General features: G+C 41.9%; 1 protein-coding gene across 2 annotated transcripts in view; it reads left to right on the forward strand.

The window, feature by feature from the left end:
• Nucleotides 1-12,161, forward strand: part of jag2b (jagged canonical Notch ligand 2b) — a 42,881-nt gene extending 30,720 nt beyond the window's left edge. For both annotated transcript variants that reach the window (XM_080883038.1, XM_080883039.1), the window contains 14 exons: nucleotides 2,693-2,855; nucleotides 2,967-3,128; nucleotides 3,263-3,376; nucleotides 3,536-3,649; nucleotides 3,815-3,928; nucleotides 5,469-5,585; nucleotides 5,872-5,899; nucleotides 6,419-6,504; nucleotides 7,381-7,494; nucleotides 7,781-7,896; nucleotides 8,283-8,531; nucleotides 8,626-8,757; nucleotides 8,990-9,140; nucleotides 9,268-12,161. In XM_080883038.1, coding sequence (XP_080739164.1) covers nucleotides 2,693-2,855; nucleotides 2,967-3,128; nucleotides 3,263-3,376; nucleotides 3,536-3,649; nucleotides 3,815-3,928; nucleotides 5,469-5,585; nucleotides 5,872-5,899; nucleotides 6,419-6,504; nucleotides 7,381-7,494; nucleotides 7,781-7,896; nucleotides 8,283-8,531; nucleotides 8,626-8,757; nucleotides 8,990-9,140; nucleotides 9,268-9,788 — 2,181 coding nt within the window. In that variant the 3' untranslated portion in view covers nucleotides 9,789-12,161. The remainder of the gene's footprint in view (nucleotides 1-2,692; nucleotides 2,856-2,966; nucleotides 3,129-3,262; nucleotides 3,377-3,535; nucleotides 3,650-3,814; nucleotides 3,929-5,468; nucleotides 5,586-5,871; nucleotides 5,900-6,418; nucleotides 6,505-7,380; nucleotides 7,495-7,780; nucleotides 7,897-8,282; nucleotides 8,532-8,625; nucleotides 8,758-8,989; nucleotides 9,141-9,267) is intronic.
• Nucleotides 12,162-13,313: the final 1,152 nt, after the last annotated feature.

A 13,313-nucleotide genomic window follows, 5' to 3' on the forward strand; every position in this document is an offset into this window, starting at 1 on the left:
TCATGTATGAAGCGAGTGTTTGAATGTAGGTTAGCAGTGAGGAAACCGACACTCAGCTGCATCTCTTGGGGTCCTGAATGGAGGACATTGCTGGTCAGGAGCCAATCCTGATTTAGCATCTCTACTATAAATATGAGCCTCTCTGAATGAGGGGACCCTGGATTTCTGCCCGCATACTACAGAGCTCTAATGCCTGCTGTTGCAGGGCCGTATAGTCCTACCCCGCAGTGCCAAAACTACAATGCCTCCAGCATCGTATTTCTCTGATTAGATTGTGACTACACAATCAAGTGCTTACTGGATTAATCAATGTCATGTTTGCCTCGGTGTTTCATGTCTTCAGAGAAAATGGGTACAGAGAAAAGGCTAAAGGGGACAAATATGATGCATTTACTTTTATGGTAGTAGACATGCTTAAATTTTGTGAATTTTGTGAATTTAAGGGGCCAAGCAAAAAAGAGCTTTATCTTTTTATATTCAAGCACTCTTACTAGTGTGACTCTGCGAATATCACTTTTAGTCGGTCAAGCACTAGGTCCCAGCGTGAAATCTCATATTTGCTGCCTTGAAATCCATTCATGGTTCCTAAATATCTTGGTGATCTGATTGGCCAATGCTTTTTTTTTTTTTTTTTTTTTTTTTTTTTTTTTAAAGACTCTTGTTATGGAAATTAAGCAATATATTAAATTATCTCAGAGTTAATTGAGATTGCGAGGTACCAGCTGCTGAATAATGATAAACGAAAGAAATTCTAATCATTACACGCTGACATCAGCAGGACCCAGGTGGATGCCCGCCTCCATCTGCACAATTATACCTCGGGTGGATGTAGTGCAATAGAAAGATAATATCCTACATGAAACTACTCGCAACACGGTGAATGCCATCTAGTGAGATTTTATTCACGCGAAATCAAACATCTCTAAAGCAAGAGATATCCAAAAATGGGCAACTTGCATCTAAACAATCTTAGAGGTGTGAAGAAAAAAGGGAAAATAACAAAAAAACTTCCAGGAATACCCGATTTAACCTTTGCCAGTTTTCTCTTCAGAGCCAACTTTTCAAGTTATGACCACTTGAAATGGTGCATCTTGCAATTTCGCTTAAACTTGCCCGGGTGGTGCTGGTGACGAGAGCCTCTGTCTCCTGTAGAAAACTTGATGACAAGTGGACAACATGGATACGAGTTGAGAATAACAAAGAAAGAAAAGAGGGGGTCAGTAAAATGTGAGTCCTCAGTTGGCAATCTACATTTAATTGGGCCCTTTTTATTCACAGAGGACATGTGGGTGATCTAAGCGATCGCCAAAAAGTCTGGCTAGACACAGCAAAAATAAATTATGCAATGAAACGCACTAAATTCTGGGCTCTCGCCTGCTGCATTAACAATGACTTTTGTGCTCTGGACAGCGCAAGCAGTTAACAGTGATGTTCTGCAGATTTATTACCTTCAGACGTGATTCCCTGACCACACACGTGCAAATACTAAAGAAAGAAGTCTGGCCCTGACACTTAAAATAAACTGTGTGTGACCACAAACTTCACCAACCCCGTTGCCCAATTCCATCTCCCTTTTTCAGCACCTTAAATGGCAACGGGTTGCAACCCAGAGTTTATGCACAGTTATGCTCTGTTTATAGGAACTGAAAGATTTTCTGTCCAATCCCAGAAATGCCGTATGTGTAAATGGCTGAAGTTATCACTCTGACCTCTAGGCAGCTTCTCTCTGTGTCAGAGGATTTATATTTATGTGTTCGCTTGTCTCTGCATGATGTGGAACCAGCTTCATAATGGATAGCCGTTCTTTTGCCTGCTCCGTTTCGCATTCTGACTCCTCTCAAAATAATCTTGAATGATAACGCAGGGCAGAGATGTAAAACCGAAAGCATGGATTCTGTTGATGAGCTTAGTAAAAGTTTCTGAGGCTTACATTGCTCGTCCACTTACTCAGTTTGTTCATAATCGCAGAGGCTTGAGCCAAGCTAAGCTGCTCACCTTCAGACTTTAGCTGTCCTTACTCCAGCTGGCCTGATTGCTTTATTATCATAGGCAGTTTAATGTGATGATAATGTTTTCTACCACTTAGAAACTCTTTTGTCCGTAAAACGGACTGATATAGTGTGCATACAAGCATTTCCTTCTATACTCAAGTATAATCTAACCAACATTCATACACATTCACACTCCGATGGGCACATCGGAGAGCAATTTGGGGTTAGTATCTTGCCTAAGGATTTATATTTGGCATGCAGACTGGGGAAGCCAAAGATCGAACCACCAACCTTCCAGTTAGTAGCTGATCTGCTCTACCACCCCACAATTCGTGAGCACTTGTTGAAGAAAACTTTGCTGAGTGTACTAAGTCACACCAGTTTACTGTATTGTTTGCCGGGGTTTTTGTGTCCAACATCAGGCTGTTAGTTTGAGGAAGCATCCTCAACATTTGTGCTTGCAATGACCTGGTGAATACAAATGGACTGTTTTAACATATAGTGCTTTAGATCCTCTTGGTCTCCATCATCACCTGAAGAAGATACCTGGCTGTGTAAAGATGATGGACTATGTTTACTGAGTGATTTTTATTTATTTATTTTTTTCCGCCATCATTGGTCTTATAATTGGAACAGTCACTCTTTTAATGTGTATATTTTGTTTGTCCTTCCCCCCCCCCCTTCTCCTGTTTTTTCCAAAGATCCCAAGCTCGTCATCTTCTGATGCCTGTGATCCAAACCCTTGTGAGAATGAGGCCAAGTGTCATAGCATGGAACAGGACTTCTACTGTGCGTGTCCTGAAGGCTACGAAGGAAAGATGTGTGAAAGGCTCAAAGAGGATTGCCAAACCACTCCATGTCAAGGTGGCTAAAGGAATCTGCAGGGGGGAAAAGGCTGGAATAGATCGATAATATGAGAAAACACTAAACCTGAAACTTGTTTTTTTGGGGGGGTTTTTGGTTTATTTTTGACAGCTATTGACAGCTGCAGCATTGCTGTTGCAACCAATGACTCGGATGGCATACAGAACATATCCTCCAATGTCTGTGGCGCACGAGGACGCTGCATCAGCCAGCCAGCCGGAAACTTCACCTGCGTCTGTGATCCGGGTTTCAGTGGCATCTACTGTCACGAGAGTACGTAGAGACTTGAGCTTTCAGATTCTGGAGGTGCTGTGTGGTCTGTAATTCATTTTTGGGGTGTTTTTTCTTTTCTTTTAACCCTTTCAGTATATCATTATATACGTCATATCATTTTCTTTTTATTTTAGATATTAACGACTGCATAGGCAACCCATGCAGAAATGGGGGAACCTGCGTTGACAGAGTGAACTCATTTCAGTGCGTTTGTCCTGATGGATGGGAGGGCCAGCTCTGTGACCACAGTGAGTGATTTCCTGCTAGTCTTTGTGTCCTTCTTAAACACAAAGTCACGGCTGGTTTAAAGAATCTGCCACCACTGCGTTGCTTTGTACCAAACACGCCACAGTTTATGCAAAAGTGAATGAAACACTTGAATCATAGAAACCTTCCTCCTTCCTCAGATGTCAACGAGTGCAGACACAATCCTTGTAAGAATGGTGGACAGTGCATCGACCTGGTAAACGACTTCTACTGCAACTGCACCGATAACTGGAAGGGCAAGACCTGCCATTCCCGTGAGTTATCTGCCTATGTGTTAATGGGTGTGTTTATGTTCACAGCTCCCAGTAGTTCCAGCTCCACCTTTTGTGTATTTTTACAGTTTCACAGCTGTAAAACTGATGTCTACATTTATATCATTATTGGATTACACCAATTATTAATTAATTTCCTCTTGCCAGGTGAGCGCCAGTGTGATGAAACCACCTGCAGTAATGGAGGAACCTGCAATGACCACGGGGATACCTTCCGCTGTGCATGCCCACCTGGTTGGGGAGGAAAGATGTGCAACACAGGTGAGGCAGAAACGGAATACGCTAAGGTTTAAGGAAGCTAATGGCTTAGTTTTACGGGAGATTTTGTCAGAAATCCAAAAACTTTAAAATGTTTACTGAATGCTTTTTTGCTCTGCTTTGCCTTCACTAAACAGACGATGCATGGACCAATCATTACGGCTACATTTGTAGTTGCTGGGAGCTCTTAATGCTTTTCATAACTATGAAATGGGCTGTTTCCGTCACTGGCTTAAATTGTCATTAATGGACACAATGCCAGGCCTAACCTTAACCCTCTGAACAAGCTGAGAAATGTGTGTGGGTGAGGCTAAGCCAGAGTAATGCTAATGATGGATTCAAGGATGAAAAAGTTTGGCTGTTAATCAGCCCTGATTTTAAACCAACTGCAGTTCCTTATAGGTGAATAAGTATCATGTTAATAAGAAACTGTCACAAATTGACAGGAAACATCCACTTGTAAGATTATCAGAAACTTTTCTGATGCTTTATATTACTGACATTATTGTATTTTAAAACTAAGTGTAGGAGATGGAGCATGATTGTCTTTCACTCATAAACCTTATGGTGGGCAAACTTGGAGTAATAGATGGGATGTCTGTTGGCCCTTCCTTAAAGAAATGTCATGCAGTCTTATACCCCTTCACTTCTTGAATAGAACTGAGAAACAACCAGCTGTGTTAGTCTCGATTGGTTAGATTCAGAGTAAAACGGGCTACAGTGATTGCTGCAAATTTGCAAGACTTGGCATATCTTTTAATAACCACGTAACTCTTAGAACAGCCACCTCTGATCGGCTTCCATTGTTGGTGTCGCATTTCAGCAGTTTAATCCTGTCTGATCGGTGAGCCAATTTTAGGTTGACGAGAAAGTTGGCGAATGTTTTAATCGGAAGAGGTTTTGGATTCTGGTGACGGTCCTGTTTTTCTAGGTTCATATAGAAACTGTAAACATGACAAACGTAATGGCATCAGCAGTTTAGCATTTAAAAAAAAGAAGTGGGAAATGAAAATTCATAACAAGTGAGCAAAGTACCCATTTTTTTGCAGAATAGAACCCATTATAAATATCTGAATCGCACTCATGAGAGACCAAACGGTTGACCTTGCATGATAACCTGAGGGCAGAAGCTACACCGCCATATGGAGTGGATGATTCAGACAATCCAATATGGTATTAGCCTTCCAAGGAGGACCTCCCTGAGAGCTTACTTTTAGCTAATTTAAAGGCTGGCTGGAATTAGTGGGACAAGCATGTCCCAAATTACCTCGCCTTTCACAAACACTCAGGTAACAAGTAATTATTCAAGCCTGTTGCTAAAAAATAGTAAAATGATGATAAATATAGGCTGGTAGAACATAAAATAACTGTCTATAGGGACTGTACGGTAAGTTTATAATGTGTAGGAAACCTGTAACCTTATTCCCGGTAGTTTAGTATCACCCACTTGCTCCACTGCTTGGAATCATATACCTGTGTATGTGTTGCTCTTTTGGGTTTTGACAGTCTAGTGCACCTCGTGACTCACTCTCTCTTTCCATAGCTAAGAACAGCACATGCGCCTCCAGTCCTTGCTCTAACGGAGGGACTTGTGTGGGAGGAGGCGATACCTTCACCTGCATCTGTAAAGAGGGCTGGGAAGGCCCCACCTGTGGACAAAGTTAGTTTTACTGTATAACTTTAAATATAACTGACGGTAAAATCACCATAATTGTGTGTTGGGTGTACTGTTTTTGAAGTAGAGGTGAAATCTGTTGCAATGGGACATTTAAGTTTTATTATAAAGTTTGCAAGTAACAAAAGCTTGAAACCCATGATCTTATTAGGCTGGGATTATTGCTGCATTACATGCATATAAATAATAGACTGGTCAATTCAGATGTGGGGGGTAGCATGCCACATGTATGCAACAAAGATGATATATTACTTTTTCTTTTCTTCAACAGATACAAACGACTGCGACCCTCATCCATGGTATGTAACATTTTTCTTTCCTTGCACACCTCCCTGGCTCCTTCATCTCCACGCTTTACTCAGACCTTACAGGCTAGAGGGGTGAAGGGCCACTAAAGCAGTGGAAGTTGTCCTTAAATCAAGCCTCAAAGGGCATCTCGCAGAGGAGGGGGCTCAAATATTGAATAGGACAGTGAGAAGTGGGAGTTTTGTGGGGAGGACAAGAGTCCCACCTACCCTGTGGTGAATGCAGGTGGGGGGTAGAATGGCAGAGGGGGTGTACGTGTCCATTCTTTCCGTGCGACCTGGGGGGAAGCTTGGCTTTTGAGGAGGAATGGAAGAAGGCCTGATGAGGGGAGGGGAGGAACTGGACACACCTATTAGCATTTGAAAGGTGGAGGCTTGTATTGATGGGTTGAACTGAGTCTTGTGGACCCCCCCCCCCCCCCCCCCCCCACAAAGGCACACAATCGATGTGCTTTGTTGTAGCTGGAAAGGATGTACGGCCTCATCTAACTGTCAGTTTCTTTGCTCCCTCAGTTACAATGGTGGGATCTGCGTGGACGGAGTCAACTGGTTCCGGTGCGAGTGCGCCCCCGGTTTCGCCGGACCTGACTGCAGAATCAGTGAGTGATGACATGAGGTTAAGATGAACCGATTTTGGATGTGATGGCTAAAACCAACCGCAATGATATTCCTGATGAGAACATGATTAAGAGGATTGCTACATGGAAGAAGGGGTGGAAAAAAGTATAGGGCGTGGAAAAAGATGGCTGTATTGACATCTAAATGTGAGACCGAGACAGACCCCTCTCACTTTCTCTTAGTCCTTTAACGCCTTGGGGGGGTCAAAGGTCATCCCTCCTCCGTACTCACACAGTCACATATTCACACATTGAAGACAAATAACCCAGTGACCCCGAAATTCTTCTTTTCTGCTCCTTTGTTTTGGACGGATAGCCTTCACCTTTTTTCTGGCGCCTAAATTTGAAAATTCTCATTCAGACATGTTCATGTGAAATCTGGGTGACAATGGCCTGGAGGTTCCCACTGACACGGGAGGCGAGGCTTTGTGATTTTTATTTTTGCACTTTTTGGAAGTTTTTAGTTTTGACTGGCTGTTTTCGGGGTGGGGGGGTGGGGGGTTGTTATTGGGGGGCGGTTTTGGTTTGTTTTGTTTGTTTTTTTTGTTTTGTTTTTTTTCCCTAAAGCATCAAATGCGATATGATTGTAAGTGGGGGAAAATGTGACTTTTATAGTTATTTTCTATCTTTTTGAATTAACTTTGTCTGTAGAACAACATTTATTTAACAATGCACAGCCAATGGTGACTGGTTGCAAAAAAGGCATAAGAAGGCCACGTCTTGTTTTAAGATGTCAACTTTTTCCCAGTAGCTCAAAGTACTTAAAACATCAACTTTCAGGGAGCTTGGAAGACTCGTAGACCTAACTAATGGTTTAACATTTTGTCTTAAATTGTGGTGTTTTTCCTCTTTGTGTAGACATAAACGAGTGCCAGTCTTCACCCTGTGCCTATGGAGCCACCTGTGTGGATGAGATCAATAGTTTCCGATGCATCTGTCCGCGTGGAAGAAGAGGAGCCAGATGCCAAGAGTGTAAGCACGCTCAAATTTAAGTGATTTCAGGATGAAATCACCTCCTTTAGATTTACATTATTGGCTAAAACCATGGAGTATCTTAAAAACAAAGTTTTGCATTGAATGAGCTCCAGTGGCACAGTGGTTTAAGCTGAGGGCTTTCACTGTCTGGTTATGACATGCAATTACGAATGTCGTTATCTACTACAAGGGGCTTAGACCAGAGAGGAGAGCTGCAGGAGGACAGCTGGAGATTTTAAAACTGTTCCATAAGTGCATCATGGTTCTTTCTTCCTATCTATAGTCATAGGCGTTGGGAAAACTTGCCACTATACTGGGCTGCAGTTTCCACATGGCAGCCACTGGGAGGAGGAGTGCAACAGTTGCCATTGCCTCGATGGCAAGGTGGATTGTACAAAGGTAAGAGACTTAATTACTATCAAAACGGCGTTCTGATTAAGAGCTCATCGTGTTTATCTTATTCCTGGACCCTAAAGTTAAATAACCGCCTATGATTAGAGCCTTCAAGGTACTCTTCTTTCGCACCTTTGAACAGATTCCAGGACTTGTGCTATTTTTAGATGGCTTGATTGATATCCTGTTATTAGCTTTTCCATTCTGTGTCTTTGAGTTCACAATGGATATTATATTCAAGGGAATATTTCCAGAAGCATGAATGAAAATGCTTTCATATGAAGTCGCACTCCCACGTGATATTTTAACATGGTGACAAGTGACGCAAGAAAGAAATGGCAATGCGAATGTTGTCTCACGTCTAAGTGAATATTTTGACCTTGTAACACCAGGTGCTGTGTGGTCGCCGTCCGTGCCGGCTCGAGTCATCGGGCCGTGACCAGTCCTGTCCGGCTGGACAAGAATGTCTGGAGCATAGCTACTTCACCTGCTTCTCCCCCCCTTGTCATCAGTGGGGGGTTTGTTCAATGGTTGGACCTCCACCTCCACATGTAACCACCAAGTGCCAGCCAAACAGCGGCCATTTGGACAACAGCTGCGGCCGCATAACACTCGTTTTCAACAGAGACAAAGTACCGCCGGTGAGTAATCAGCCACATATCGCTTTGAACCGTTTAAACTACTTTTTGTGTTGCTTCTGATTGATGCGTTTTGGGTTTTTGTGTATATCTACAGGGAACAACAGTGGAGAATATCTGTTTTGAGCTGAGGTATCTTCCTGATACTAGACACTTGGCAAGAGACCACGCTCTTCTCCTTCTCTGTGATCTCTCTCATTCAAATCAGGATGCTGTAGAGGTGGCTATAGTAAGTAAAAGTGAATTAGAGTGGTGATTATTCCATTGCCTTCTAAAACAACCTTATTCTAGCTCATGTTGGAGATTTTACCAAGCTTGATTGACACAGATTTATGGGTGGGGGCATAAAATACACAAACAGCCAGTGCCTACCATACAACCCAAGTGGCACACTCAATAAGATGTTTGGTTGGGACTTCATGGTGTCTTTTCTCTTCCTTTCTTTTTGATTTGGTTCTCAGTCTTTCCATCCAGAGGATTTACCTGACCACAGTCTGATCCAGGAGACAGCCAGTGCCATTGTGGGCACCTTGTCTAAGCGGCACAATAGCACCATAATGCTGGCAGTCATTGAGGTCAAAGTGGAAACCCAGGTCATGCGTCCATCAGTGGGTAAGGAATGATTAACGCAAATGTTGCACAATGGTTTCATAGGGCCAGCCATTTTTAGTTATTGCTGACGTCGCACTCCTACTGACTTTACTTTTTCTACAATTTCCTTCCATGTTGATGTCAACAGATTACCTGGTGCCTCTACTATGTGTCGCCTTTTGTTTGCTCTGCCTCTTCTGCATCATTGTATGTGTTTGGTGGACACGCAAACGGAGAAAAGAGCGCGAGAGGACCTCCCGATCAGCCGACGACGACAGCGTCAACAACCAGTGGGAGCCACTGCGGATCGTTGTGCGACGTCAGCAGGAGCAGCAGCAGCTGAAAGAAAGCAACAGGGAGGCTGAGCAGGAGCGCAAAAAGCTCATGGGCCCCTCCTGTCGGACGTATGATGAGGAGGAGGAGGAGACGGAAGGCGAGCTTGAGCTCGAGGAGGAGTGCGGTGGAGCAGAGGCGGGAAAGCAGCTAGTTTATAAGTACTCTAAAACTGCAGTGCGGCCCAGTGGAGGAGTGATCTGCACCATGCACAGCTCCAGTTCACCTCTCAAAGCCCCCCACCGGACCCCAGGCTACAGTCCCAAAGACAACCGCTGGAAAAATGTCAGTGCGGTCCTGACTGGTCAGAAAGACCTCAGAGACTATTGTGTATGAGATATATATAAACAAATGAGTTGCAGTGTGGAAGCAAGAGAAGCTGCAAGGCAGTGACTATTTTTAGTTTGGACTATTTTTGGAAAGAAAGGAAAAAATGCTTTTTGTTTATATAAGCCATTGTTTGCTTCATTTTCATGTTTTCGTCACTGTCACCTGAAGTGATTTTTGATTCAGGAGGGCTAGAGCACAGTGAACATCCTTTTTTCATTCTGTTACCTTATTTTCCTTTACATGTACACAGGAGCTGAGATGTAATGATATTTCAGGAGGCAAAAGAAGCTTCTTGCAATTTATGTTTATGGACTTGTTGGTAAATGGTGAGTCACTGATATGGATTGAGGGGGAAAAAAAAACAGGCTGTATAATGATTTTATTTTTTGTTTTGTTTACAGATGAGTATGATTTTGTTAAACTATCAGTGGGTTCCTGTTCAGTGTCTGTTGGGGCAGATGCACATTAAAGGGAGAGAAAGGGAAGGGTTTTAGAGACATGGACTGTTGTTGCATTCACAGTAACAGGGGAAACTCTCCCTTTGCTCTAGTTTCCTTCCAGCTTTGCCCACCTGTGGCCGTCACACGCCAGCCTTACCAAAAACACTTGGCCTGGAGGGGAAGAGGGGGCAGAAACCCCAGTGCCTACTATGTGGCCTTCCTTGTTTTTGTTTGTTTTCCTTTTCTCCTGTCTCGTTTTCTTGGCTGAAAGCTCTGTTTGACGATTTTTTGCAGTATTTGAGTTGGTAGCAAGTGCCTTTCTAAGAGCTGCGTTCAGGCTCCAAGTTGCGCTGCCCAGTTTGACCTCCTTGTTCTCAAATCTCAAAGGGATATGTGTACATTTAGACTTCAATTTCACAGCAACGCCATTCAAGGTATTTGATCAAAGCAGAAATGAATACTCTGTACATACATGTAAATACTAAAGGAGTCGCTGTGTATATTTGAAATAAGTAACTTAAAAGACAAGTCACACATTTTTATTATTATTATTATGATTAATATTATTTTTATTTTTTTTACAACGCCATTCCTTTTATTTAATGCCAGTCCAAATAGGCAGGTTTTATAACACTTAATACTCAGAGTCCCGCAGTTAAGAGTTAGGAACATTTACAATGAGGTACCACCTATGAAGGAATTTATGAAGGGTTTATAAATGGTGTCTATTTTTTGAGGGGGGGGGGGTATTAATATGTGTTTTGAAATATTAAAGAAAAAGTGATGTTTTTGGTTTTTCACCTTTACATTATGTGATAGAATAACTTTCACAGGGCCGAGGCATCACTAGGCATCCTGTTCGTGTCATTGATGTTATTTTGGCTTTTCTTTCAGTCTAGCATGCAGTCTCAATATTAGCTTCCCTTAGTGTTTTGTTGTTGTTGGTTTTTTTTGTTTTTTGTTTTTTAGGGGGGTGTATACACAATTGGCAAAGTTAGAAGTAGGAAGCATAACCTGGATGTTTTATTTTGTAGGAAAATGTACTATAAATGCTTTAATTTTGCTCTTAACTGTTGTTAGCCCTAAGATTTACTTGCTATTTATTTGTAAGTGCTGTAGAGAAAATCATATTGCTATTACAGTCAAACCGCTCTTTTGCTTTCTTTTTCATTGTTTTTTTTGTTTGTTTTTTTTTTTCTTTTGTCTTTCTTTTCTTTTTCTTTCTTTTTCTTTTTTTTTAAAAGCTGCCAATACTATAGCCTTAACAAGTTTCCAAACCATTTATAAACCCATCACAAACCCTTTTATTTCAGGTGCCTTAATGTAACAGTGCATTGTTTGTGTTATCAGTGGTCGTGTTATGTTGTTGGGGTTTTTTTTTTTTTTGTTGATGTTGTTCCACTATTAAGGCAGGTAAGACATCTTGTGTAGTGTGGTGTGCTTTATTCGCTTGAGTAAAGTGCACTGCTGTCACTTTACTGTCATGGAGATTTCTAAAATAAAACACAGATGGATGGTTTAAAAACAAAAGAAAAACCAGTCCACTCTTGGCAGTTTAGAGTTCTGAATGTGGATGTTGGGTCAAATGTGGACATCTTGCATTAGCATTAGCTTGGTTTAAAGGCTTTAATGAAGGGAACAATGTTTGCAGATGCAGATTTTTCTTTGCCATCATGCAAATGTGTTTTAAGTTACCAACTCAGTTTAAACAGTTTTACCCCTTTTCATATCATGTCATTGTCTCAAAACGCCATTGTATTTCTGTAAATGGGACACAGCAAAATAAACAATTAAAGCTGCATCACTGCTGGTGTTAAAAGCTGAATATGCATATTGTATACATTTTATTGTACAAGGGACATGCGTTAATTTTGTACAAAGCAAAAAGGGTGTTTCATTGTTTTAAATAATCATCCTACCTATTTATTAAAGCAGTTTTGACACACCATGATCACACTTGTAATATTTGGTTTACAGTGCAAAAATCACCCCAAAATATTCACATCCAGTGTAAATTGAGCAGCAACATTTAACGATTACACACATTCTGATTTGTCAATGTATTTTATTTTTTTTAAATTAAATCTTGCCTTATACTACAGTCAGTCTAGAGAAAATGCTGATTGGAGATAGTGGGACACCCAAGATGTATGTCATTCTACAATGCACCTCTGAAATCATTCCCCTTGAAATGGTTGTTTCAAAGACGGGGACCAGATAAGCAAGCACGTGCAATCAATGGCTGTCCTCAAAACAAAATGTCAATCAAGGTGGCAATAACATAGGAATATGATGGCGTCATCGGTATACACAGAAATTCACGTTAACTAGTTCCATCCAGATAGAATGTCAGATTTAAAATAGAAACTTAAAAGTGGGAATACAAACCAACTGAGCCTTGTGATTGAAAGTGGTTGCCCACAGGCCGATTATTGAATAGTTGAGTAGTAATTCTTTTGGGAGCAGTTCACCCTGTGATTTTGCAATATTTGTCCACAGGGATAAAGACGAAAGCACAAAGTGGGCAAAATAAGCTGCTCAATAACTGTACATGTATTTAAAGGAGCTTGCAAAGAAAAGCGTCTGGACTTCTTTAAGTTGCTTGAAGACGTTTCACCTCTCATCCGAGAAGCTTCTTCAGTTCTAAGGTCAAATGGTGGAGAGTCCCAGATATAAACCTAGAGGGGTCACTCCCACTAGGTTTATATCTGGGACTCTCCACCATTTGACCTTAGAACTGAAGAAGCTTCTCGGATGAGAGGTGAAACGTCTTCAAGCAACTTAAAGAAGTCCAGACGCTTTTCTTTGCAAGCTCCTTTGACTACGATGACCTGGATGACTGAGAACCTTCACAGACATATGTACATGTATTTGTATTTGTAATGACACAATACAACTTGTAACTGCTAGCATTTACCCCAGAACTGCCATCTTCTGAATTTCTGCAGCACTTGCCCTTGCCCTCATCTGTGTGGTCTGCGAAGGACCTGGATCGATTGATCCAATAACCTCGCCAGCCTCCCCGCCGTCCTGTCATCACTCATGCTCGCACCACACCAATAGAATCTTGTCTCCTGCTCTGGGCCGATCT

This window comes from Rhamphochromis sp. 'chilingali' (assembly GCF_963969265.1).
Source record: "Rhamphochromis sp. 'chilingali' genome assembly, chromosome: 5".
Classification (NCBI taxonomy): domain Eukaryota; kingdom Metazoa; phylum Chordata; class Actinopteri; order Cichliformes; family Cichlidae; genus Rhamphochromis; species Rhamphochromis sp. 'chilingali'.